The sequence below is a fragment of the Pteronotus mesoamericanus genome, unplaced genomic scaffold (assembly GCF_021234165.1).
Source record: "Pteronotus mesoamericanus isolate MK-2021 breed Mesoamerican mustached bat unplaced genomic scaffold, CSHL_Meso_final contig_41, whole genome shotgun sequence".
Taxonomy (NCBI): domain Eukaryota; kingdom Metazoa; phylum Chordata; class Mammalia; order Chiroptera; family Mormoopidae; genus Pteronotus; species Pteronotus mesoamericanus.
Genome location: NW_026555152.1, coordinates 5,907,111 through 5,934,218, shown reverse-complemented (window position 1 = coordinate 5,934,218; position 27,108 = coordinate 5,907,111). Strand labels below are relative to the sequence as shown.

The window sequence follows — 27,108 nt, the reverse complement described above, 5'->3', positions numbered from 1 at the left end:
TATAGAAGATGCTGTCTTTTCAGTGGCGCTTGGCATGTCCTAGAATCTTAGGTTGGTTTGGGAGTTTCTCCTCCAAGGAATAAATTATTTCCAGATGGTATTAGTTTTGACTGGGGCAGGAGATACTCTTTCCTATGCAGAAAACTAAAATGTAATGGTGAGTTATCCTTCTGAGATGATGAACTAAAATGTTAGATTAATCCAATCTTCACGAACAGTTACCTTAAGTGTATTCACATAACCTCATGTGTAAACATTTTATTTAACATCAGTAGCATTTTACTGTCATGACAAGTTAGAAATGAATGCATTGTAGAACTCTAGAATCCGCAGTTGTAAAGTGCCCTTTGATTCCCTCATCCTTTTCTTCTGTCCATGCCAAACTGCCACAGTGTGCAGTGGTCTTAGGGATCTCCATAGAGGTGCTCTCCTCCTAAGTGAACTCTCAGTCCTGGAGGAAATCAGAGAGTTTGCCCCCTTTCAAAGGCCACCAAGCATTGTGAGTGGCATCACTTTGTACCTAGCCTCACACTGTCTGTCTGTGGATCATGTGAGCAGTTAGGCCCCACTACATGCTCTCCTCCTTGGGCTGAGTAGAGAGAAGGGGGCTCCCCTCATAGGTTGGACACTCTTATTCCAGAGTGCATTCTCTGTTCTTATTGCAGATCCTCTTTTCCTTTTCTTCAAATGCTGTGGTTTTCAATCTGAGATTTTGCCCTTGGGAAAGGTGACAATGTCTGGAGACATTTTTGGTTCCCATAGCTAAGGGGTGGGTACTACTGGCATCTAGTGGGTTGAGGTTAGGGATGCTGCCAAACCCCCTACAATGCATAGGGCAGTGTCCCTGCAACAAAGAATTTTCTAGAAAAATGTCAGTATTGTTGAGGAGGTTGAGAAACTTTAGACTAATGAAGCCCCCTGCTAACTCAGAGCAAAAATATTGGTCTCAAGGAGTTACCGCTGCCTGCCCTGCCCCCCGCACCAGACTTGTGTGCTGTGTGTTATTTCCTCATGTGGTTCAGGATTTATATCATCTACACCTAATTTTCTCTCCACCTGAATTCTCTCTCAGAAAGTTCCTGCCCATTAAGTGTTGGTATTTCAGAAGAGTACTTACTGTTCTAATTATTTTTCCCCTTGGAGTTGTCTTTTTTAATTCTTGGGGGTCCATTTTTCTAACTCAGTTAATGAAAACCAACATTTATTTACCAATTTTGTGGTTTCTTACTGTTTGATCTTTTGTATGATATTTAACTTCTCTTTAGTGTCCCAGTTTCCACATCTGAAATATGCAGATAATGATATTATCTAATAGAGTTGTTAGCGTATTAAAGGATTATTGCATATATTAATGTTGTATATTAAAGTATTATATATTAGTGTTACATATTAGTCAGTGTAATATATTAGAGTATTACATACATTAGTAAATATACTACTATATGGAAAGTGCTTAGAACAGTACCTATCATAAAATGAGAAACATATGTTATCTATTTTGAATATAGAATTTCTTATGATGTCTAGCAATTTTCTGTTTACTGTGTGCATATTCCTAAAATATGAAACACATTCTAAGCCCCTCATATTAGACAAATGCTATGTATATTTAATCCCTTTCAGTACACAAATCAACTAACATTTGAAATATTAGTATTAAAAGAAAATTCAAAAAGCTGTCACACCATAATTGTAAACTTTGATTTTCAACTGTGTCTCCCATCCCTTCTAACTTATCCATCTGATCAGAGTTTTCTCAGGACTCTATTAGAGCTTAATGGGGGTAGACATGGGGGCACTCAGATCTTTGCTCTTCTTAACTAAAATGCCTGTTCTCCTTCATTCACGGACACGTAGGATGAGACTGAGACTAGGAAATACAGCCTAAGCTAAACCAAACCAAGGGGGAAGATCTGAAACTCTCCTCCATTAAATAAGTAGAGCTGATTTAGCAGCTTAGAACAAGGACATTAGAATCTTAGAATTCCCTATCTTTTCAGGAACCTGAGTGAGATAATTCAGTCATCATCATCTGTATCTGATAGAAAACTCCCATTTTATAGATGTGAAAACAGACACAGAACCTAAGATTTTTAAAAACTAAATAATGGTTGATCTGGAACAAGAGAGCAGAAATGGAGCCCTGGCCAGAATGGCTCAGCTGATTGGAGTGTCACCCCATAACCAAAAGGTTGAGGGTTTGATTTCCAGTCAGGGCACATGCTTAGATTGTATGTTCAGTCCCTGGTCAGGGGATGTATAGGAGGCAACTAATCGATGCTTCTCTCTTTCATCTATGTTTCTCTCTCCCTTCCCTCTCATTTCCTCTCTCTCCAAAAGCAATGAAAAAAAAAGTCCTCAAATGAAGATAAAAAGAAAAACAAATAAATAATAGAGAGAGCAGGAATAGAACAAGGTCTTTCACTCTGATTACTGGTATTTTTCCTGCTACCCCAATTCCTCTCTACCTCATTTTTCTAAATCCTTGTGTTAATAGTATCATGCTTTGTTGTTATCTTTTCTTATATTGTGCATTTACATTATTGATCACCCGGTACCAGCTTTTCATGTGCTACTATTTTAATTAGTATTCCTGTATTAATATGACCAGAATCGGTGTTCTCCATCTCAGGTAAACGATACAACTGTTTACCTAGTTACTCAAGCCAAAAACCTTAAAATCGCCCTGGATTCCTTTTATTTTCTTCCACCTCACATCCAAATCATCAACAAAGCCTGTCATCTCTATCTTCAAAATATGTGACAATTCTTATCACTTCTTTCTGTCTCAAACATAGCTGCTTTGACCCGCAATGTCCAATAGAATTTTCTGTGGTGATGGAGATATCTGTATCCATGCTGTCTGATATAGTAGTTATTAGCCACTTGTGTCTACTGAACATTTGAAATATGACTAGGTGTGACTGAGAAACTGATTTTTTAAATAACAGCTTTATTGATATATAATTTATATGCCATACAATTCCCACTTTAAAGAGTACATTCTAAGGTTTTTAATACATTCACAGAGTTGTGCCATTATGACCTTAATGTTCAAGCATCTTCATTGCCCTCAAAAGAAACCCCATACCTATTAGCAGTTATTCCTAATTTCCTCCCAAACACCCTCAACTCCTGACAACAATTAGTCTACTTTCTGTCTATAGATTTGCCTATTCTGAACAGTTCATACAAGTAAAATCATACAATTTATGGCCTTTTGTGACTGACTTACTTCACCTAGCACAAGATTTTCAAAGTTCATTCATGCTGAAGTATGTATTAGCACTTTATTTCTCCCTATTGCTTAATAATATTCTATGGTATGGATGTACCACATTTTATCCACTCACTATTTGATGGCATTTGGCTATTGTGAATAATGCTGCTATGAATATTCATGTGCAAATTTTTATGTTTCATTCATATGTTTTTACTTTCTAGGAATGGCATTGCTGGGTTTTGTGGAGCTCCTGACAGTTTTCCAAAGTGGCTGTATCATTTTATTTTCCCACCAGCAGTGTATGAGGATTATAATATCACCACATTCTTGCCCACTCTTGTTATTATCTTTTTTATTATAGCCACCTTATTGGGTGTTAAATGCTATCTAGTTGTGGATTTAATTTTGTATTTCTTTGATGGCTAATGATGTTGAGCATCTCTTCATGTACTTATTACCCATTTGTATATCTTTGGAAAAATGTATGTGGATCCTTTGCCAATTTTAAAATTAAGTTATTTGTCTTTTTATTGTTGAGTTTTAAGAGTCCATTACATACATATTCTGGATACAAGTTCCTTATCAGATAAATATTTGAAAATACTTTCTCCATTCTGTTGGCTGTCTTTTCACTTTCTTGATAGTGTCCTTTCAAGTATAAATGTTTCTAATTTTGATGAAGTTCTATTTATTTTCTTCTTTTGTCACTGCATTTTTGGTGTCATAGCTAAGAAATCATTGCCAAATCAAAGGCCATATTACTCCTATGATTTATTCCAAGAGTAAGTTTTATAATTTTAATTCTATGATCCATTTGAAGTGTACAGTTCAGAGGCATTATTTACATTCAAAATATTGTGCCTCTATCACTATTATCTATTCCAAACTTTTTTTTAACCATCCTGAACTGAAACTTTGTACACATTAAGCAATAACCCCTTTCCCTTCTTCCTCCTCCCATGCCCCTGCAGAATTGAGTTATTTTATTTTATTTCATTTCATTTCATGTTAATAAATTTAAAGTTAAACAACTACAGCAGCCAGTGGCTACTACATTGGACGCAGCCCTACACATTACCAGTTTCACCTCTGGACGGATTGCTACAAATCGTTTCCACACTGGCGTTGCATTTATCATTACTCTAGTTTTGGTAGTCCAAGATCTGTTCTCCCACAAAAGCTCGACTATTACCTTAAGAGCATCACTCATGCCATGTCACCTGTGCAGTTTCCTATCACAGTTAACAGTGAAACCCCAACTCCTCGCCATGGTCTATGTTAATTTGTCCCTTCTATCTGAGCATTTCCTAGTGTCACCAGCCACACTGCTCTTCATGATGGTCTTTGAGTTCACCCATGTGTCTCTATTCAGACTGTTGGCAATTTCTCTCTGCTTAGAATGCTCTCCCCCTGGATAGTCATTTAATTTACCCCTTCATCCTATTCAGATCTGCTCCAATGTTACCTTCTCAAGAAGATTTTTCCTGAATTCCTCATCTAAAAGAGCAGCCTCTGTCACTCTCTGTTCCACTACCCTACCTGGTACTTCTTTATAGTCCTTACTACACCTGCCGGCATATTGTATATCTGTTTGTGTTAATGGTCTCACTCCCACCCTACAATGTGAAACTACATCAATATAGGGACCTTGTCTCCCCAGTTTCCATAATGGTACCTGGCATAAAGTAGACTTCAAATAAATATTTGTTGTATAAAGAAAGAATAATGTTACTGTTTTCAAGGCTATAATATATGTTAGAGTCAAATAAATGGTCTCCGGTCTAATCAAGCATTTCTTTATTGAGGAATGCCTTTAAAAATGTCACATTCTTATTAAAACAATCTTAGAGAAAAGTGGACTCCCACAGTTTTGAATAGCTATTTGCTAATACAGTGACTTACTACCTTTTTGAGGTTAATTTAGCTTTTCCCTTACTTTTTGAACTTTTCTCTTTTCTTTCTTCACCACCCTCTCTCCCTAAGCTTTGAGATCATTCCTCTTTAAGCCAGTGGCCACATCTCTCTCTCCCCCACCCCTTTCTCTCTTTCTCCCTCTGTCTCCTCCTAGGATAACCCTTATGTTCCCCAGCTGCAGTCCCTCAGTTTAGGTCTGTCTGTGCTACAGCCATGATATCACTTTGTAGTTAATTACCTGTCTAGAATCAGGAGGAAGGACATTCCCTGGAGCTAGATCCAGGATTCCAGGATTACCAGGTTCTGCCTATGATGAGACTTGATTGTAAGGGTATTTTAGAAAACTAAGCAGATTTTGATTCTTTTTAAAATTTTTTTTCATTTTTAAATCATGCTTATTCTATTACAGTTGTCTCAGTTTTTCCCCCTTTGCCCTCCTCCACCCATCCCACCCCAGCCCACTCTCCCACAGTCAATTCCCACTCTGTTGTCCATGTCCATGGGTCACTCATACATGTTCTTTGTCTAGTCCCTTTCTCTTCTTTCTACCATTGTCCTCTTTGCCCAGCCCCTCTGGTAACTTTCAGTCTGTTCAATGTTTCCATGCCTGTGGTTTATTTTGTTTGTTAGTTCATTTTGTTGAAGAGATTCCACTTATAGGTGAGATCATATGGTATTTGTCTTTCACTGACTGGCTTATTTCACTTAGCATAATATTCTCCAGTTCCATCCATGTTGTTACAAAAGGCAGGAGTTCCTTCTTTCTTTCTTTATTTCTTTTTAAAACTGCAGATTGATTTTATTAATTTATTTTTTTAAATGTCAAAATCCATTTTAAAATATTAAAAAATATAAATCTGTTATAAAGTCTCAGCAATTAAAACATGACACCAGCAGAGAAACAATCATGTAGATCAATGAAATAAAATGAGCATTCTAGAAACAAACATATATATCTATCTAACAATGTAATATATGATTAAGTTGATATTTCAAATCAATGGGGAATATAAAGCTTATTCAACAAATAAGATGCATGAACCACTATTAATTGAAATAAAACAAATATAGAGCCCTATTTCACACATTATACAAGAAATATTCAGTTGAGTTAAAAATCAATATGTAAAATCTAAGGAGTTTTAGGAGAAAATACAAAATAATATTTTTCTCACCCTGAAGTAATATATTCAAACCCAGAAGCTATAAAGTAAAATATTGACAATATGACTATATTAAACATTTAAGACTATATAGTAATAGACATATAAAAAAAGTTAAAGGGCAAGTAATAGAATAGGAAAGTATTTGCAACACATCTAAAAATGGTTAATAGTTTTTTTTAAGGGAAAAAATTCTACAAACATTTGATTAAAAAATAGATAAAGAATACCAAAAAGTCATTTAAAGCTTTTTAAAAATAATAGAAATAGGCAAGAAATATACAAAAACAGGTTCAGTTTCAACAAATAATAAAGTAAAAAAAATAACACATCATGTCACAATCAGATTAATAAGTATTCAAAATATTGGTAATATCAAGTATTGGTGACTGTGAAAGGAACTGGGTATTCATAGACTCTTTTTCTTCATCTTCTTAAAACAGTCCTTTTAGCATATTTTGCAATGCTGGTTTGGTGGAGATGTATTGTTCTAGCCTTCTTTTGTCTGGGAAACTCCTTTCGCCTTCCATTTTAATGGAGAGCCTTGCTGGGTAGAGCAGTCTTGGTTGCAGGTCTTTGCTTTTCATGACTTGGAATATTTCTTGTCATTACCTTCTGGCTGGTAGTGTTTCTGTTGAGTAGTCAGCTCCTAGTCGTATTGGGGCCCTTTTGTATGTTACTACCTCTTTCTCCCTTGCTTCCTTTAGGATTCTCTGTTTGTCTTTGATATTTGCCATTTTAATGATGATGTGTCTTGGAGTGGGCCTCATTGGATTCCTCTTGAATGGGACCCTCTGTGCTTCCTGGACTTGTGTGACTTTTTCTCTCCTCCAATTAGGGAAGTTTTTCATCATTACTCTTTCAAACAAGTTCTCTATCCCTTCCTCCTCTTCTCCTTCTGGTGTCCGTATTATACATGTATTATTATGTTTCAGGTTTTCCTGCATTTCCCTAAACGCTTCTTTACTCTTTCTGCGTCTTTTTTCATTTTCTTGCTCTTTATGGGAGCTTTTTTCCTACCTTGTCATCCAGCTCACTGATTCATTCCTCTGCTTCTTCTAGCCTGCTTTTTATTCCTTCTACTGTGTTTTTCAATTCAGAGAATGTTTTTGTTTCCTCTTGTCTCTTATTGATAGTTCCTATGACCTTTTTCATGCTGATACTGTTTGTAGTAAGTTCCTTGTAGTTTCCCTGTAATTTTTGGTAATTCTCTATGAGCTCAGTGAGCTTCCTTAGAACCATTGTTTGAACACAGTATCAGATAGTTTACTTGCCTCTATTTAATTTATTTCTCTTTCTGTGGATTCCTCCTTTCCCTTTGACTGGGGGGTGTTTCTTTGTCTTTCCATTATTTGTGAGACTCTTCTTTTTTCCTTCTGCTTCTTCAATTGATCTGTCTTGACTTTCTGACTTTGTGGTCTGAACTTCTATGGTAGGAGCCTGCTGTTTTTTCTTTCTGGATCTGCTTCTGATGATGTCAGCTGTTGACCCTGTCTGACCTTAGACAGTCTGTTCGAGACTTCCTGGAATCTACTGTCTGTGTCTGTCTCCTTCAGCTGTTAATCTAGTCACTCTGCATTCAGCAGGCCAGCTTAGAGACACCACAGGGCAGGGCAGAGTCCCTCCTGTGGGTGGGGTTATTGGATCCTCTGACACTGCTGCCACTCACAGGAGTGGTGGTCTGCCTGAGCCAGATGGCTGCTGCTGTGTGGGGGAAGAATCAGCACCAGGATCCCGCCGGCTACTCTCCATTCTCTCCCCAAAGCCTCTGTCTCCAGTCTCTCCTCAAGTGTCTCTAGACTACTCTGTGACCTCTTTAGTCAAGGATCTACTATCTACGGTTGCCACTCTGTACTCAGACATCAGGCTTTAGCACTGTTGGGCCAGGGCAGAGTCCCTTCTGGGGATGGGGCTATTGTGTCCTCTCATGCTGTTACCATTCAGGAGAGTTGTCTGCCTGAGCAAGATGGCTGCTGCCATATGGGGGATGAGTCATCACTGGGACCCCACCTGCTACTCTCTCAGTTCTCTCCCCAAAGCCTCCTTCCCCAGTCTCTCCTCAGGCATCTCTAGCCCACCTTCGCTGGAGCCCAAGATAATTAGTTGCAAATAAAAATTTATGCGTTGGCCCTTGAAATGGCTCTTTGTGTCTCCAGCCTCCTGTCTCTGGCAGAGAGCAACCCCGCCACTTTTTGCAGTTGGCTATTATCTGTGTACTTCTTGGGCTCTGGTGCTGTAGGCCAGAGGTCCCCACTTATGGTTTAGACCCCACTCTGCTCAGGGGGATCCAACTGGCCATTTCAATATCCTTCTGGTGCTGCCACCTGTTGGCACCCTGCCTGCCTTCTCTAGTCTCTACCGCACTCCTTACCAGTTAGATTGCGCTAAAGCTGATTCTTCTGTCTGTCTGAGGTTATAAGGCTCCTCTCTCATTGTTGTTCAGTTTTTTGTTCAAGGTGATTTCTCCACAATTTAGTTGTAATTCCTGATTGTTTCTAGGAGGAAGTTTGTGTGACTTCCACTCACTCTTCCACCATCCTGATTCTCCAGATTTTGACTCTTTAATAGGATTCAACAAGCAGATGGGTAAATTCATAAGCCCAATTATGTATTGTGTGTAGTAACTACTGTGTTGAAAATTTGAACACAAAACTCCCTATATACTTGGCCTGTAGGCCCCAGGTCTGAATTTGAGAACAAAAGAGAATAAAAGGAGATTGACAAAGTCATCCAAAGACACCATTCCTGATCTTAAAATAGGCTTTGATCCCTCAGGATAAAAACCAGAGTTTTCGCAGCAGGCTTGGCGACATGATGAGTCAATTCTATTAGAATTCTGCCTTAGTATTACATACATGGTAATAGTCATCCCTGAAAAGCAACAAGTGGAAAAGATATGAAAATTAAAGCCCCAAGATCCTATTGTATTTTCTAGATGTCCCTCATCATATTGTTTACATTCCCTCAATTTATAGGCTCCAGAAGGTCATGTAGTTGCATATGTGAAGATTAGAAAATATCATCCAAAATTCTTTGAGCTCAACAATTATGAAATGATTTTGTATTCATGTAGTTATGTTTTTTAATTGGCCTATCATTCAGATTTAGCAGAAATTAAAGATGACTAGACAATGAACCCTTGGAAATGGTTTAATACTGCCATTAATAAAGATAGATTAACATGTCCATATTCTACTCTTATTTTTAACCCAAAAAAGGAGATTTTAACTTTTATAAAACTCTAAATTTCAATGCAGGTCAATTGTGTGGTTGTTTCATTTGTTGGAAATTGATTTGTTTGCTTCATTTGGAGAAATACATGATAAAAATAATTCAGAATCACAGACATAATTTTTGAAATTCCTTTACATTTTGGTAAATGTTTCTAAAGTTTTGTTTTTACATTCTGAATGATGTAGAGTGCTGTGCTGTGCTCTGGAGGTTAGTAGTAATTTCTTTGTTTTTCAGATACTGTGTTGGCCAACGGTCATGCCACTGACTATTTATTTGTTGGAAATATTGTTTACACGGTAGGTTTATTTCTCTCTGCACTGAACCATTCTTAAATAGCACAGGTGTGGATTCTGCCTATCAAAACCCTTTATTTCAGATCTTTAAACTATATATTCTAGACTCCTTAGAGCTCAAAATGGTTGTGAAATGTTCAGCTCATTTTTGGTGAAGATTAGGTAGAGTCAAGAGTTTTGAACAAATGATTTACAGATCTCCCCATTCTTCAAATGACCATCCTGCTTCTACCTGGTGGGGGAGGGGGTGCAAGAGAACACTAAAGAAGGTGATTTCTCCCAGTTCTTCTAGGTGAAGTAAAGAACAAAAGAAAGTATTGTGAGAAAACTCACTAAAATGAGGGCTTTTCTTGAAGTAAACCTGCCTGTATTCCCTAAACTAGCCCCAAGAGAATTAGCTACCTAGACAGCACTTTCCAAGTACAGCTGCCTGGGAGGGGCTGCCTCTGGAGGGGACACTTGGGATGTTTCCCACAAAGTAAAAACAACTCACTGAGCATAACGCCATTTCCCAAATGCCTCTTCTTTTCACAGTATGTTGTTGTCACTGTTTGTCTGAAAGCTGGTTTGGAGACTACAGCTTGGACTAAAGTAAGTTTTCTCTAGAATTATTTTTCTCTTCATTGTAGATACTTTCCTGGTATGATACCTTTTTAAGTCTTGCAAAAACAATAAGCAGTATCCAGATATCTTATTTTAAATTTTGCATGTAAAAATTGTGGTTTGATCTTTATCAGGGCAAATTTGCAATCCAAAGTTTGCTGAAGATTCATTTGCTTAGTGCGTAATATAGCTCTAAGCTATTAACAGTCATCTCATTTCAAATGTATGTGCACATTTTTAAAAAATACACACAATACAGGACAAAAAGAAAATTCTTAATTTCCATAATTTTAGCTCCAAGAGAAAGTGACTGTTGACACTTTGTTCTATGACCTTTCAGACTTTGTTCTATGTATTTTTTGAAAAGATAATGCATTACAAAACACAGAAATTTTTCATTGTTTTTTACTTAAAAATATATCATGAACATTTTCTGTCCCTTAAAGTATACTTCTACTAAATCATTTTTTCATGATTACTGAGTATTGAATCTTATCACTGTTCCATCACTTATTTAATCAGACCCCAGTTTTACACATTTTGCTTATTTCCAATGTTTGGGGATTATATCATTGTTTCATGACTGGAACAACTGGTGAGGAATGAGATGGGCCTGCAAACACCACAGGATGGATCTAGAGGAAGGTCAGCTGTGGTGGCCAAAGCACCTTCGTCTTCAGAGTAGTTCGAGGCCACCCATCACTTGAACTCCTTGTTAAACATTTGGAAACAAGGAGATCAGGAAGACTGAATTCTTCAATGGCTGGGGAGTCATCAGAATCCTTCCATAAAGAGAACTCGCTTGGACCCAGGGATTGTGCAGCAGGTGGGGTCAGGTGGCTTCCCTTGCCAGCCTCTGCCCTGCCTGAGTATGTGTTTTCTTCTGCAGTTCAGTCATCTGGCCGTCTGGGGAAGCATGCTGATCTGGCTGCTGTTTTTTGGTGTCTACTCAACCATCTGGCCCACCATTCCTATTGCTCCAGATATGAAAGGGCAGGTCAGTGCTACTAACTGTGAATGGACTTTTTGAGTCTCATAACAATGATGCTTTGCTGTGTCTGGTCTTTCTGTGTCTCATGACAACGATGAACTTCAGGAGAGGCTGGTGTTGCCTGCTCCCATCACAATATATCAGGCAGTAAACAAAATAAATCAGGAACCTGAAAGAGGTTGTCCAGTCCACAGAAAAGGCATTTGAAATTTTAACTATTGTGAAAATTGTCCACCTAAGTCCTCTGACCTACCCAACATGTCCTGGGCTCTAAAACTCCTCAGTTTACAAATGAAGCCCCACAGGACCAGCCCCTCCGGGCCCAGAGCCCACTTCTAGTCCATTTCCTGGGTCCCTAAGATCCTGAGTTTCCAAACAGCCAAAATTCTTCTTCCCAGGACTTCCTGCTTCTACTACCAGATCCATGCCAGTGTGAGAGCTCCTGGGCCCAAGGGGCTGCTACTTGCAAAGGATGTGCACTTGTTCCATTGCACGCTTGCACTGGGATAGCCCTACATTTACATGCAGATGCTGTGCTATAGGACAGGAGCAAGGATGGGAAAAAGAGAACTGTGGGTTGGGGTTTCCTCTGTATCCACTGGTGTTCCTGGCCCAGGAAAACATATTTTGGGGGCAGGCCTGTGCAAGGCACACCTGACTGCTATCATCTTTGCCTTACTTACTGCACAGAAATGAACCAAAACTCCAGCTACATGTCCAGCAGCTGTTTCATGTGAGATAACCCAGAGGTAGCATTGTTTGCCCCTTTTACTTGGTAAACCGATCAGCTGATGTACCCCAGGGTACCCAGGCCTCCTCAGTGTGTGAATACTGAGCAGCAGGGACTTGGCCGACTGGAATGGGCTGCTATGTCCCCTAATGCATCTTTGCCTTCTGTAAGGAACAAGGACAAACACACACTTCTCAGTTCTTTTCCAAATCCAGGTGACAGAGGAAATTACAGAGCAGTGAATGGATCCAGAAGATTTTTGTGTAGCAAAGCAAGCATTTCCCAGCAAAGAGATTTTGTACATTTAAGGAAATCAGTTATATTTTCGAGCAACGTGGTTTGTTTCCAAAAAGCAAGTCAAGAAAAGTATTTACGATGATGACCATTTGGCAAGGTGTCCATATTTATATATCTGTTTTGGGGTTCTTTCCTTCTGGGTAAGCGTAGGTAAGGTCTGATGAATATTTTACTCAGGAATGTTACTATGCAAGACAATTAAAGTAAGTGCGGCTATTGCTGTGGACAGTTTTCTAAGTTAGAGGAAAGTGACAGCTAGCAGGATGGGCTTAGCTGGCATGTGACTGACCGACCACTGACAAAGCCAGTTCTTGGAAAGCCACTGCCAGTGCCCTCAACAGAGAGACACACTTATGCTGGTTAGTGACTCTCACTCCCAAAAAGAGGTTGATGTTCGAAGTATGGGGGGCCACATTCACCATGCAGTCACTAACATGCCCTGTTTTCACTATCCAAGTCACATGCTGGTCTCTGTGGTTCAAGGTTCAGCTTAATGGTGAAATTTCCATAGTTGGGGACTTTTTGAAGAAACTTAATGAGCTATTCCTACCATCTAAAAGCAAAGAAATTATAATATTAAATCACATGACACTTTAGTGTAAAAACCTTTTATATTTTACATAAACCATGTCATTTAAACTTTTTTGTTGGTTTGTTTCCATGAGGCAAATGATATTTTGAAATAGAAAATGGCTGGCTAAGACTGAGACTTTCATTTGACTTCGAATGAGACGATTAATATAGTCTTTGTGTCATGGGATTTCCACTGTCTGTGTTTAAAGAGCCATTTATCATCGGCAGTCCTTCTCTGGGAAGAGCTCTGGGTGGTGAAGGCATGTTGGAAAATAACCTCAGAGCCAACTTTAATACTCTTTACTTGGTATCTGCCGCCCAATGGTTTGTTCACTCTTTGAAAAGTAGTAGAGAAGTATTAAAAAAAAACACTCTTTTTAACACTAAAAAATCATATGGATGGAAAATGGCTAAAAGTAGTCTGAAGTGTAGTTTCCAGCTGCCTCCAAAAGGAGACGGGAAGTGGGCCCAGATATAGTCAATAACAGGAATTGACTTCTTGGTGGGGGCTGTTAAAAACATGCCCAAGCCATGCCCAGCCCTTTCGTTCCAGGTTGATGTCATGAACTGAATGTGCATGTCCCCCTCAAATTCATATGTTGAGGTCCTACCCCCAAGATGATAGTATTTGCAGGTAGGGCCTTTGGGAGGTAATTAAATCATGAATGGGGTTGGTGTCTGACAGAAAGAGGCCAGGGAGCTAGCTCACTTGTTTTCTGCAATGCAAAGAAACCAAGAGAAGCTAGGCATCTGCAACCCGAAAGAGGACTCTCAGCAGCACCCTAATCTCAGACTTCCAGCCTCCAGTACTGTAAGAAATAAATTTATGTTACTGATAAGTCACCCAGTCTATGGTATTTTGTAATAGTAGCCAAGGTAACAGTTGGTGCTTAGGAGTGAGGGGTACTCTGGGAAAAGACTACTTTATCATCATCATCATCATCATCAAGACTGCTTTATCATCATCATCATCAGTTGGTGCTTAGGAGTGAAGGGTACTCTGGGAAAAGACTGCTTTATCGTCATCATCATCATAACTGCTACTGTAGTTATTTTTATAAATCATATTTTGTAGCTTATGAAGCAGCAGGTTTTTGGCAAGTGAACATGGTTCCTTTGAGCTCTAGAATGAAACTAGTGTCTAATAGCAAACGGCATTTCTCACCCAGGAGCCAGAGACAGACTCAACACATGAAACAGTGTCTATTCATAACATCACAAACTGTTGAAAAGATGCATTGTTTCTGCTGAGGTTTCCTAAACTAATTTGATTAAATATTTCTTTGTCTTGTCCATTATATTTGGAGTTTTTCTCACAAGGGGGAAGGCAGGTTTTCCCTTGAAGGCAAAGGAAAGGAAGGCTGTAGAATGAGTGATTTTTCCACTGTCAAAGAGTCTTTATCTTCCCTAAAGCACCTCATGGTATGGTGCCCTAAACCCAGCCAGACAATGAGTCAGGAAGTCCCAGGGAAAGTTTCTGAAATCAAAAAAGTTATCTGTGTACTTCTCCTGAAAATGTGCAACATTTGTGGGATTTTAAGGAGCACCCTATTTTTTCATTTTTCTACTCCCAAGTCTGAAGTGAATTAAAAACTCAGGTTATACCTATCCTGGAGATAATAACAAAGTCCTCCGCTGGGGAACACGTGTGATGATTCTTCACTGTAATAGGTAATAAGCTTTTCTATGATGGGTCCCCAAAGCCAATGCTTGAAGGGGAATGAAAAACTTCCTTTAGCCCAAAGTTGTCTGCTGAAGTAGAGCTTTGAATTAGATGAGGAGAACTTGACCTAAAACTGGATCAGGATATATGCTTGTATTTTCTTCATGTTATTTATCAGAGCTTCTCATTTTAGGAGTGTCTAAGGAGATGCCATCCTATTTGACCTCTGTTTAAAAGTTGAGCAACCTGCCCCGACTAGCTTTGTAACCTTTGGTAAATCATTTAACTTGCATTAAGTTCCTTATCAGCAAAGTCAAAATAATATCACTCACCCCAATTACCTCAGAGGAGTGTGGTGGAGGTATAATAAGATAACCTATGAGAAAAGTATAATATGCAGAGTCTTATTTTCCTTGGAATGACCAATTACTTTTTAACTTTTATAAATAGAAATATTGTGATTTAAACTTCCAATTCTCTTGGCCATAGAATTTTAATATTTTATAGTTTCTAGATGAGATGTTTCTCTTCAAGGTCCATTGACCACTTGCATCTGAATCATCTGGGATGCTTGTTAAAATGACAACCTCCCTCCAACAACAACAGCAAAAAATGCATACTTGGAATACACACACACACGCTGAATCAGAATCTCTGGTGTGGGGCCCTAGCCTTTGAATTTTAATAAATCTCCAGGCTACGCTTCCTTTAAAATTTGAGAACTGCTGCTTTAAAACACCTAAAATATTATTCCATGACAATATGTAAGCCAGTGCTGGGTGTTATAGGAGAAGATGGTATATTTAAAATATTCACAACTGTAAAATATTACAGGTATTCACAACCGTATTTCTCGTGTATGGCGGTTATGTAAGACACAGCCTTAGTGCCAGTGAGGACTTGAAGGCATCTAGCTTTCTAAATAGAGGATTATATACCAAAAGACATTACATCGTTCACCATGGAAAAATACTTCTCACTAACTTTGGTACTTCTTCTTTAAAATTCTTTTCATTGCTAGTAAAGCAGGAGGAAAAAGCTTTCACTTCAAAGCCTACAAACTGCTAACTCTGTCTGCAGCGCCAAGCTCCAGGCTCCAGCCAATTTCTGGTGTATGGCAGGCTTTTTTTTTTTTTTTAAATCCTAAATACAGGAATAGGCTTACTATGGAGTTTTATATACGTGCTTGTTGCATGCACAGTGCAAATCCCAATAGGCTAAAAGCAAACGGAGGAATGGTTGCCATTTGCCATCCTTGAATCTTCCCTAAGTAATTGCCTTCTCCTGGACCATGCAGCCTAGTATGATCTCTGGCCCAGGTCGTTTCCATATGAAACACAAAAAGAGGGATTTTGTTTCCAAGTTGCCTGTGCTCAGGAGGTAAGTTGAGACACAGTGGTAACGGTCACGTTGATCGCTGTGTTTGCTCAGCTATGGTTCCAGGATGTCTGTGTAGGATAGACTGCCAGTCTGAGAACGATTGTCCTAAGGTTAACTCTTTGTGATGTGGGGAGGTAGTTGTTTGTCCCCACCTGCCGTCCTCCTTCACTTGTTTCCTAAGGGGGCCCAGTTTGCATCCACACAACATGCCTTGTGCAAGAAGCCCAGTACCGTAGGGAATTCATTTCCATCCCTGTCTCCAGGGAGAGCATGATCCTGGCCGTGGTCCTTATGGAGTGGCTCAAAAACCCTGGAGGAGATGCAAGGAGGCATTCGCTGGCATGTTCTGAGAAAGAAGCCTGTTTGCTCCTGAAAGAAATCCACAAAAAAGAGTGGCCTACTCTTTTGCATGATATAGTCGCTATGTGGTGCCTGGGGTTGTTCCGCCACAAAGAGGGAACCCAGGATCCTCCTGCCACATGAAAGGAGGAAGAGAAAGACAAAAAAAATGGCTCTTATGGAGCCGGCCTTGAAGCCACCTCCCACACAGGCTCACCAGGCAGCATCCTCTGCATGTGCCACCTGCACTGTCTGAGCAGCAGGTGCACAGGAAATGCTCTTCACCATGTGCGGATGTTGGGATACTTCTTTTATATTCACAAGTGTATGGTCTACCATAGAGATAGGTGATTTTTAAAAATCAGACTTAAGGTTTTAACATCACATATTACACTATACTTGAAGTCGGGTGCTTGTAGTTTGTTTCAAGATTAGGTAAAGAATTAGTGTTGCAATTATTAGGGTTTTAGGTAATAACGTCCCAGTGACACCTAATGTGAATATTATAAGCTTATTGGAATTACCTTTAATACAGCAATATTGAAATACAGCAACAATACTGAATGGAGTAGGTCCTTTTTACTTCAAATAATATATTTCAGAAGGCCGTGGCCTGACTAGTTTAAAAAGTGCTCAGCTCTATGAAGTAGGAAGTCCCATCAGTAGGGACTGTCCTTTTGGTTTGAAATAACTTTCTGTGACCTTTGTAGTTTTCTTGTGTATTAAGCTTGGATAAATTATTTGTTGAAGTCAACTTACATTTTGACTTTTAAACTTGTACATTTTGTGTAATAGTAAGACTGATTTAGCCCTGGCCAGGTAGCTCACTTGGTTAGAGCATTGTCCCAGTTCACCTAGGTTGTGGGTTTGATCCCTGGTCAGAACATATATGAGAAGCAAGCAATGAATGCATAAATGAGTGGAACAACAAATCGATGTATCTCTCTTTCTGTCTCTAGCTCTCCCTTTCTCTCTCTCTCTAAAAATTAAACAAAAATTTTTTTTAAAAGACTGACAAGAAGGAACACAGGAACACACCATGTTTCTGAATGACATTATTACCTGAGTAAATAACAACATGAGAAAAATGAAGGGGGCACGCACTTTCTGGTTTCTCATGTTCCTGTAACTCTCATCACCCGAGTCCACAGGTCCCCCAGCTGTATGTGTTCGCCTTCCTTAAAGGCTTCCCACACTGTTTCCTGTTAGAGGCAATCACAAGAACTGCAAGGGACCAAAACTAGAACAAAAAAATCTTCACTAATAATGAAAAGTGATTTCAGATTCTTTCTCCAGTCAGGAATGGGACCAGCACCCACTTTTCCTAGTTGTTCCCATACAAAGCTTGCAGGGTTAACAGAATTAGTCTGGATTGATGTGACTGATCCTCATCTAACTTCTTTCCTGTTAAGCACAAATCCTAACAGTGAAAGTAGAGTGTTTTGTTTTTTTTTTTAAATCCTCCCCTGGGGATATGTTTCACTGGTGTTAGAGAGAGAGAAACATCAATGTGTGAGAGAAACATCTATAGTTCCTCCTGTATGCATCACAACCAGGGATCAAACCCGCAACCTACATATGTGCCGTGACTGGAATTGTACCCACAGCCTTATGGTGTATGGGGCACTACTCCAACCAACTGAGCCACACTGGCCAGGGCAAAAGTGGGGTTTGAACCAAACTAACCTAATGCCTAAGAAATGTGTAAAGTTAAGTCTATTGCTCATAATACCCATAATTGTGCCATTTCTGAGCCTCAGGGTCATCAGGTCTGTGAAGTGGATGATATCTATGTTTGGAGTTAATAGAGATATTTAAGAAAATAAAGCATGTAAAAATAGTGGGTAATGTTTATTGAAAATTTACTATATCTCAGACAAAATATACATTCATATAAATATGCTGCAATATGCAATTGCATACATAATGAATTATGTATTAACTCATCTGAGCATCTACAATTGTATGAGGGGAAAAAAGGTTAGAAAGAGAGAACCAGTATCTTGGCTGGGGGTGAGCAGCTGGGACTTCATAAGTCTGCTAGGTGCCAGGGTACGAACCCCAACACTTTGTCACTATGGAAGGCGCCTAGGGTGATTCTCAATACAAACCAGGTGTTGAGTGAATGTCAGTCAATTCTCCTTAAAATTTTGCTTTTATTAAATTGTATCTGAAGTGACTTACCCTATACCGTAAAATAATTTTTAAAACAGAAATGTGGAGTTAGAAGGCATCTACATACTTATGTTTGAGCATCAGTCTTCTGCTCATGCCTGTGGCCCCCGCCCCAGGAAAGCAAGTTTGAAACAATAGCCACTCTCAGTGCATTATGGAAAGCTTAAACCCTCCCCCTGCACAGTTCTCTCCATGTTGGCAGTTTATTTTATTTTGGCCTCTTGTTTCAGGGATGCTGTGTGCTAATTAGAGGCCAGGAGGCTTTGATTGTGAGTTGTTTTTCTCTTGGGTTAAAGGTTTTGTTGTGGTGTTGGCATTTGTCATTCATTCTGATGTTAATTTTTTAAATATCTGTCAGCAAATTAAAGTACACATTACATGCTGATTTTGTTTGTTTGTAATATTTATATTCAGTGGTCACAGAGTATGTTTGATGTGGTTTTGAACTTTTCCTTTCTCCAAACATGTGGGAATGTGTATGTGGGGCCCTGAAGTTGAGATTCTGTGTGGGGGTTTACTCCCCGGCATCTGCCTTGTCTGGTGAGCATAGCTGTAGCTCTCCCACCCAGAGACATCGGTGTGCTTAGGCTCATTCTATTGCAGAGGTAGAGGTGCCTGGGAAAGGCCACCAGAGAAAAGGTTTCTGCAAGAAATGAAGACCGGGGTTGGGCAGACTAAAAAGGGGGAAAATAGAATAGCATCATGGCATTAAGCATGTACAAAGGTTTTCCTATACTGTATAAATGATGATGTAAAGTTATTGTTGACAGTATCCAAGAAGATCAAAATACTGAAAGGAGTTAAAGTGTGTGAGATCTTCAGTTATGGTTGTTGCCATCGGCGTTGTAAAACATCAAAACATCCACTGAGGAGACGGTGTGCTTATTGAACATGGATTAACCAGCTGTCATAAGGATTTGACATCCCTTTGGGTAAAGACAGGATTTTCATTTATGGGTCGGGACAGGGTGGTAACTCTTGCAACCGGATATGGATAAAGGATTAGAACCCACAAGAAGGACATATTTAAATGCCCAGATGCTTCAAGTGTGCTGTGAGGGCCAGCCCCACCCACTCTGTCAGCAGCAGCGGAGACACCTTGTGCATCCTTGGCGCGGTGGCTTCTCATTGTCTCGCACATGCCCTATATCCCTTTCCCCTTTTTCTGATCACAGACCCTATTATCTCTTCTCCTCTTTTGGAATGCGCATTCAAGCAGTGCTGGTCTCCCTCTTCTCCCACTGTGGGTCTGGGTCTGGGTCTGGGTCTGAGCCTGGACCTGGACCCACCACCCAGGACTAGTCAGCCAGAATCTTCCGCCCATGGACCATGACGGTTGATTCAGGGATGAGCGTGACAGCCCACACCGGACCACTGAGACATTATTTAAGGATTTTTCAAACAGAAATGGAGGAAAGGGAAATCTCTCTTGCTGCTGGGTTTGGGAAGCAGGAATGCTATCTGTCTGGAGCTGCCAGTGACCACCACAGAGAGGATGCCTGGCTGGCAGAATTGAACACAAGGGAAGCTGTACTGAGAGGAGACGGCATGCGGGCTCTCCTGGCTCCCACTCTGCCTGGAGCCAGATATACATAAATCAGTGTAGTCTCATTTTTTGCACAATATACGTTGTTAGATTTCTGTTACTTTTGAAGAGTCTTAATTAATGAAGAAATTAATAAGTCACAGGCACAAATGGCAGAATTGGCCATCGTTGTTATATTGTAGAAAAGCAGCTGGTGAATGTTTCCTACTGTGACTCTCCCAACTTGGAGTACCAAGGGACTTCACCTCTTTGTAGCCTTCAGTGCATTCCTTACCCTCCACCCCACTCCAGAAATAGAAGACAGGCTTGAGTACAACTCATTGTTTGAAACGGAGATGGAAGGAAATGGAAGCTTTTCAAAGGGAGGCCTCTTTCTCGGCACCAGCAATCCAAACTGGCTTAGAGTCAAGTAGTCCTGAGTAGCACCGTCCAGTAGAAATATAATGCGAGACACATGTAATTTTAAATTTTTCAATGGCTCCATGAAAAGGTAAAGTGAAACAGGTTAAATTAGTTTAATTAATATATTTAGCCCAGCATTGCCAAAATATTATCACTTCAACATGTAATTGACATTAAAAGAAATTCTTTTTGAGGTAACTTACATTCCTTTTCTACTAAATCGTTGAGATTCTATGTGTATGTTAGACTTACAGTGCATCCCAGGTCAGACCAGACCTCTCTCAAGTGCTCAATAGCTGCATCTGACCAGTGGCAACCATGTTGGGCAGCACAGCTTTTCATCAACAGAGATCTGAAAACACAGACTCACTCTCCAAAGCTAATGTAATGCAAGTGAGATTGAGAGGTAGGAAAACCAGCCGCTGGGAGCCCCAGGTCCTTCCCCTGCACCCAGGACGTGGTGACCAGACTTGGATTTTCACCACTTGTGATAAAAGGGCCTCGGCTCATACACAAGGCTTTCCCTGAAAAATAAAATGTGGGACAACTGGGCTGTTAATCTGTGCTTACTAATTGATTTGTGCAAAGTTTATAAACCCAGGTTTATAAAGCATGGATCTGACTTCCAGTAGTTTTTCCAAAGTGTTGGCTAGTATCCCAACCATTTCCTCCTGAACGTGGGAGGGAAGAGAACGTGGGATCCAGGACTTTAGTCATGTTTATTTCATGCTGCAACTAGCTGAGCAGTAAACACTGAAGCCACTGAGAAGAAGTGGTCTGTTCCTAACAAATGGTTAATTTGTTCAGTAAGTGGCACCTTATAAGTACAATTATTATACTATTTATTAATTTCTAAGATTGTGGAAACCTGTAGTCCTTTTATCCTTCCAGAGTTTATCCTTCCCCATTATGCTGAATTCAAGCAGTATTGTTTTTACCTCCTAGATATCTGTAACATATGGCTCCTTCTACACAGGTCTGGTCCCATCCATTAATTGGTGCTGCAGCATTTCTTGCCCGGACCATGGCAGTAGCCTCATGACTGGTTTCTTAGAGCCTGTCTGTCTGGATCCATTGTTCTACTGTAGCAAAAATAGTCTTTCAAAACACAAATCTGATGTAGTTATTTCCCTGGCTTCCCATGGACCTCAAGATAAAGTTGCAGGTCATTTACCTGGCCCCATAGGCCCTGTGAAGCCCCGAGCCCTGCTGCCGCCATAACCCCCTTTGCTCTCACCCCGCCCGCCCGTGCTGGTTTCTGTGCAGGCACTGGCGAGCCCTGCTTGTGCTCTCACAGTGCCTTTGCCCCTCCTCGCCTCACTCCTGAATGCCCTGGTTTCCTCCCTGGCTAACTCCTGATTACAGTTTTCAGACCTCCGATGAGTCATTACTTCCCAAGGGTCCCTTTCCTTGCGTCCCTGACCAGGTTAAGTCCTCCTAGTACATGTTCTCTTAAAACAATTTACCTTTCCTTTGTTTCACTTACCACAATTAAAAATTTACATTTGTTCGTGTAATAACACCTTACATCCATCAGGACAGCCACTATTTAAAAAGAAAAAAAAAACAAGTATTGGTGAAAATGCGGAAAAATGGAATTTTTGTACACCGTTGGTAGCAATGTAAAATGCGTCATTGTAGAAAACAGTATGGAGGTTCCTGAAAAATTAAATATAGAGTTACCATATGATTCAGTGATTCCCCTCTCAATATATATTCAAAAGAATTGAAAGCAGAATCTCAAAGAGGTATTTCCTCACCCTTGTTTATAACAGTAGTATTCACTTTCGCCATGGGGCAGAAGCAACCCAAATGTTCATTGACACATTAACAGATATATAAAATGTGATCTTTGTATACAATGGAATATTATGCAGCCCTTAAAAAGAAATTCTGTCACATGCTGCAACAGGGTGAATCTTAAGGGTGTTATGCTAAGTGAAATAAGGCAGTCAAAAAAAGAAAAGACTGTATGATTCCACTTATTTGAGGTACCTAAAGTAGTCAAATTCCTACAGGCAGAAAGTAGAAGGGTGGTTGCCAAGGTTGGAGGAAGGAGCAAATGAGCTTAGTGTTTCATGGGTACAGAGTTTCAGTTTCGCAAGATGAAAAAGTTTTAGAGATCTGTTGCACAATAATGTGAATATAGTTAACACTACTGAACAATGTATTTAAAAAAGATTAAGATGGTAAATTTTATGTGTTTTAACCACAATTTTTTAAAATTTACATTTATGTGATTTAATAATTAATAGGAGTTTCTTCCTCTAAACAGTAAGGTCTATGAGAAAAGTGAATGCTCTTCAATATTTCCTTGCCACCTACCTCTCTTTTTTTCCTGGCATTCAGTAAATATTTAAATGAATGAATTGATAAAGTTAAATCAAACACCTCTCATATAGAATTGGGGAGTGTAGTTGGCTTCATGCAATAGATACTTAATATCTGTTTGATGATTTGATAACATGAGCAGATGACAAGTACCCAAACATTTGGAAATAGCATCATACATACAGGGCCCTCACATAACAAGTGATTGATAGATTAGTGAATTTGGCATTTTTCTAAAGAGAAGTGTGCTAAATAAGAACAAAAGAATAGCACATACCATACATTTTTCCCACAAAAAGAAGGATTTCTAGTTACAAAGTTTTTATACTTTTTCAGTTAAAATTTTAGTCAACTACTTCAGTTTCATGGGTGGTATCTGTGATATAGTTAGTATTCATTGATACTGATATCTGTAAAGGGTTAATAATAAAGTTTAGCTACTTCCTGGAAATGTTTGTTTTGGAACTGATACTAAATAAAAGGCAAAAATGGAATAAAAATTGATTTTTTGAATACCTAATTCAATGAAGTACTGAGATTATCATTGTCCAATAGTTTTACTATGGGAGAGAAAACTGATGAAGACAGTGAATCACAGATAGTTCTAGCAGAAATGTATGTTCCCTAAACCAGTACATCATTGGGCAGCATTTTCATTACTATGTTGAAGGGATTGATATTTTTGGAGTAGCGGATATAGGCACAGAATTGGAGAGGAGGTTTTGGTCAAGAAAATGTCAAACTTAGGTAGAGTTTAGTTAGCAACTGGCCTCTAGTGAATCTTGGATGAAGATTCTTCATGAAGAAATGGACCTTCTCTGGCAGGATTGTTCCTCAGCCAATCAGATGGCAGAGCCTTCCGGGCCTGGGGATTGCCTTAGAAGAGGCTTAAAGCTGGGTGGATCTGGTACCCAGACCCGAGCGGGGCATAAAGTTTTAGTGTGAGGTAAAGTGACATTACAAGAAAAGAAAAGGTTCAGGATTTGAAAAGTCTATCCCCAAAACATGGCATCTTAATTAACGGGAATAAAAGCAGTAAAGTGATTCTGCATCCAGGACGACGAGAAGAAACAGATGTGGGAAAAAGGAAAGATGGAAGAGCAAGTGACTGACACGGGAAGGATGAGAAGCCATGATGTGATGGCTGGGAAGCCTGGAAAGAGGGGCCTTCAAACTTTCACTGAAGGAAATTACAGGTTTAGTTAGAAATTTCCTCAATGTGGCATTAAGAAAGAATGAGAATGATTGTGAATAAAGGTCCTGTAACATAATCAGTTAGAATTTTGCCTTTTTATTATAATGTGGGCAAAGTAATTCTTAGAAACAAAAGAAAATAGAGGGCATATGAATGCTATTTTGCATTAATCTTTCTGACTGCTAAATCAGTTAAAATTTTTTTTTAAATTGCCATTGTCTGAGCTGTGACTTTTTTTTAATCCTTCTAGCATTAAAAGAGAATTAAATATTATATTAGGGCATTAGAGTAGTTTTCTCTAATATAAACTTATTGAGATTTCTTAAAAATCTGAGATGATCATGATTTTGGAAAATAGTTCATTAGGCCAGAATAGTTTGTTTTGCACAGGTGATATAAAATCAAGAAGCAACTTTAGGTACCAACTTCCAATCATAAGTAAGTTGTAGGAATGTAATGTACAACATGGTGACTGTATAATTCTATACTATAGTTTATAATACAATAGTTTATAAAAATGTACTGGTGACATAATTCAAAGTTGCTAAGAGAGTAGATTTTTAAAGTTCTCATCACAAGGAAAAAATGCATAATTATGTGAGGTGAGGGATGTTAACTGGACCTGTGGTGATTGTTATATATGTATATCAAATCATTATGTTGTACACCTGAAACTAATACACTGTGATATGTCAATTATATAAAGAAACGGGGTGGGGAGGGGAGAAGCAACGTTAGATAATTAAGAAGTTGTCTACATGGGGACTTGTTCATTTTGTTAAAAGAAAAACTAATTCCTTTTAGTCAAAACACTAATTACAGTGTTTTCAATGGGTCAAATTTAGTGAAATATGCTGTTCGCATAATCCAGCATAAATGTGCATTCTAGTCAAGCCTTTTATGAAGTACTCTGACATAGGTCATCTTAGTGATGGATTGTCACCCAGTAGATGCCATTTTAGGACCATTTTCTCCCCCAATTTTTTTTTTTTTTTTTTTAGGAAAATTACTTCTTTATTTCTCAGTATCATTTCTGTAACTACCAAGATTGTGTTGTCATTCTAGAAAGTCGCAGTTTGGATCCAGAGCTCTGCAGAGTCCCGCTCTTTATCCTCCAAAGCTCTGACAGGGTGAGCCGAGCTTCTAAGTGTCGAAACTCTAAAGCTTGAACAGCTGACGAATAATGCGATATATCTGGAGTTGTACTGTTTGTAAATTCTCTGTTTCATTTTACCTTCAGTTTCTCAGAGAGTTGTTTATATTCATTATTTTTATTTATATTTGCCTTCTTTAAAGGCAGTTCTTGACTGTTTTTTTTCCTATTTGATGCCCTCTATCATTTCTGCCCTGCTCTTCCCTTAACTCGAGTTCTCATTCTGTAGTAGTTTTTAGGATATCTCTTTTCATGTTTCTTAGAGTGAGTGCCTTTCAAAGCTTTTGTACATTGTTTTGGTGGCTTAACTGTAAATTTCAGTTTATGAATCACAGTTTACCAAGAGAACCCTCTCCAAACAAACACCTCTTGGGTTCACTACCAAAATCACTATCATCATGAATTCTGAAGTCATTTTAGGAGCTCCCAACCCTTCAGGCATGGCTTCATTCATTAAGGACTCATCCAAGACATTCCTTATTACGTGTAATTGCCAATAAAGGGAACATTCTACTTTTCCAGTGGCTTTCTAACAGAGCTGCAATGTGCATAGAAAGAGAGCCCTCAAGACTTGAAATACATATGTCAATCTTAGCAGATTGCCTTAGAAAATAATTTGGTAAATTAGATTGTAAGCAAAAATTTAACAGTTGAACCACTCACTTCCACTCAGCACTGGAGAAAAATGGATTTTCAGCTATTCCCTTTAGGTGGAAAACTGCTTAAGGACGACAGGCCCCGCTGCATGGGGAAGACAGTTCAGTGTGTGAGGAGTGGATGGCAGAGGTGCAGCGGGAGGGCTCGGGCAGCACCAACCAGGCCCCTCAGACATGCCGGCTCCCTTGATATGTGTTGTATAGTTTGTGTCAAAGCTAACAAATATGTTATAGAATAGTAACCATATGGTGAATCTAAAGGATTTGGACTAATTCTGTGTTGTCCACATGCTTAGCCTCCCAGCACCTTACACTCTCAAATACCTAAAGCACAACTCTTTGTCGTCCTCTCACCTGAACGCATCCCCCCATGTTCCCTGTCCTCTGTCCAGTGGCGCCATCACCCTTCCGGCATCACGCACGCTTCACTAAACCTGTCAGCTACCTTCCCCTTCTCCCTCATCACCAGAGCTCCACCCAACATATCCAGATAGCGACCCTACCTCATTAATGTTCATTTTGTGCAGCTGTGTTAATTGTGTGCGTGTGCTAGCACTTGTGGCATTATATCACTAGTCTCAGATCCAATATTCTATGTTATTTACTCCAACATATCATATTATCTTTTGTTGTGGCCTATTTCTATGAAAAAAAATCTTAAAACTCAAACTCTCATTCCCTACTAGTGTCTCTTTTTAAGAAATTCTTTACCCAGCACCCAGGAAAACATCTCCAGTAGTGGCACTAAATGAAGGCTTCAGAGGGAGAGAAGGCTGCTCTGTTGGCCTTTGGCCTTGACTTTGCCAGTTTGGGACTATAACCCAAACATGCTAAGCTTTTCTTTATTAATTATACCAGTCAGAGTCTTTGGTTGCAGTGAAAACAAATAAACCAAGCGGCTTTGACTTAATAAACAGAAAAGCAATACGCAGAGGTAGCGATGCAGCCCACAGAATGTGTGGGCTGGTGTGAAAACCAGGCTCAGAAAGCTGGCAGGACCCACAGAGGCTACCCGGGGACCGTGTGGTCAGGATGTGACCCGGCGCTGCTGCCATTGGCTATGTGCCTCTGCTAGTGGTGGGTTTGGACCACACCACTGGGAATACTCCTTGAGTTGCCCAAGTGCAGACCTCTGATGGACAAGCTCAGGTCCTCTGCCATGCCCAGCAGTTTCCTGTATGCGATGGTTCTTCTGGCAGATTTATTATGAAGTGACTTGAATGTGTTTTTACAAAGATCCTGACAAC

The 27,108-nt window shown here is 39.5% G+C and overlaps 1 protein-coding gene across 1 annotated transcript in view; it reads left to right on the top strand.

Annotated features, from left to right (window-relative positions):
• Positions 1-27,108, top strand: part of ATP8A2 (ATPase phospholipid transporting 8A2) — a 523,880-nt gene that overhangs the window by 375,496 nt on the left and 121,276 nt on the right. The window contains exons 30-32 of the mRNA XM_054577153.1: positions 9,769-9,830; positions 10,362-10,418; positions 11,320-11,427. Of these exons, the coding sequence (XP_054433128.1) occupies positions 9,769-9,830; positions 10,362-10,418; positions 11,320-11,427 (227 nt within the window). The remainder of the gene's footprint in view (positions 1-9,768; positions 9,831-10,361; positions 10,419-11,319; positions 11,428-27,108) is intronic.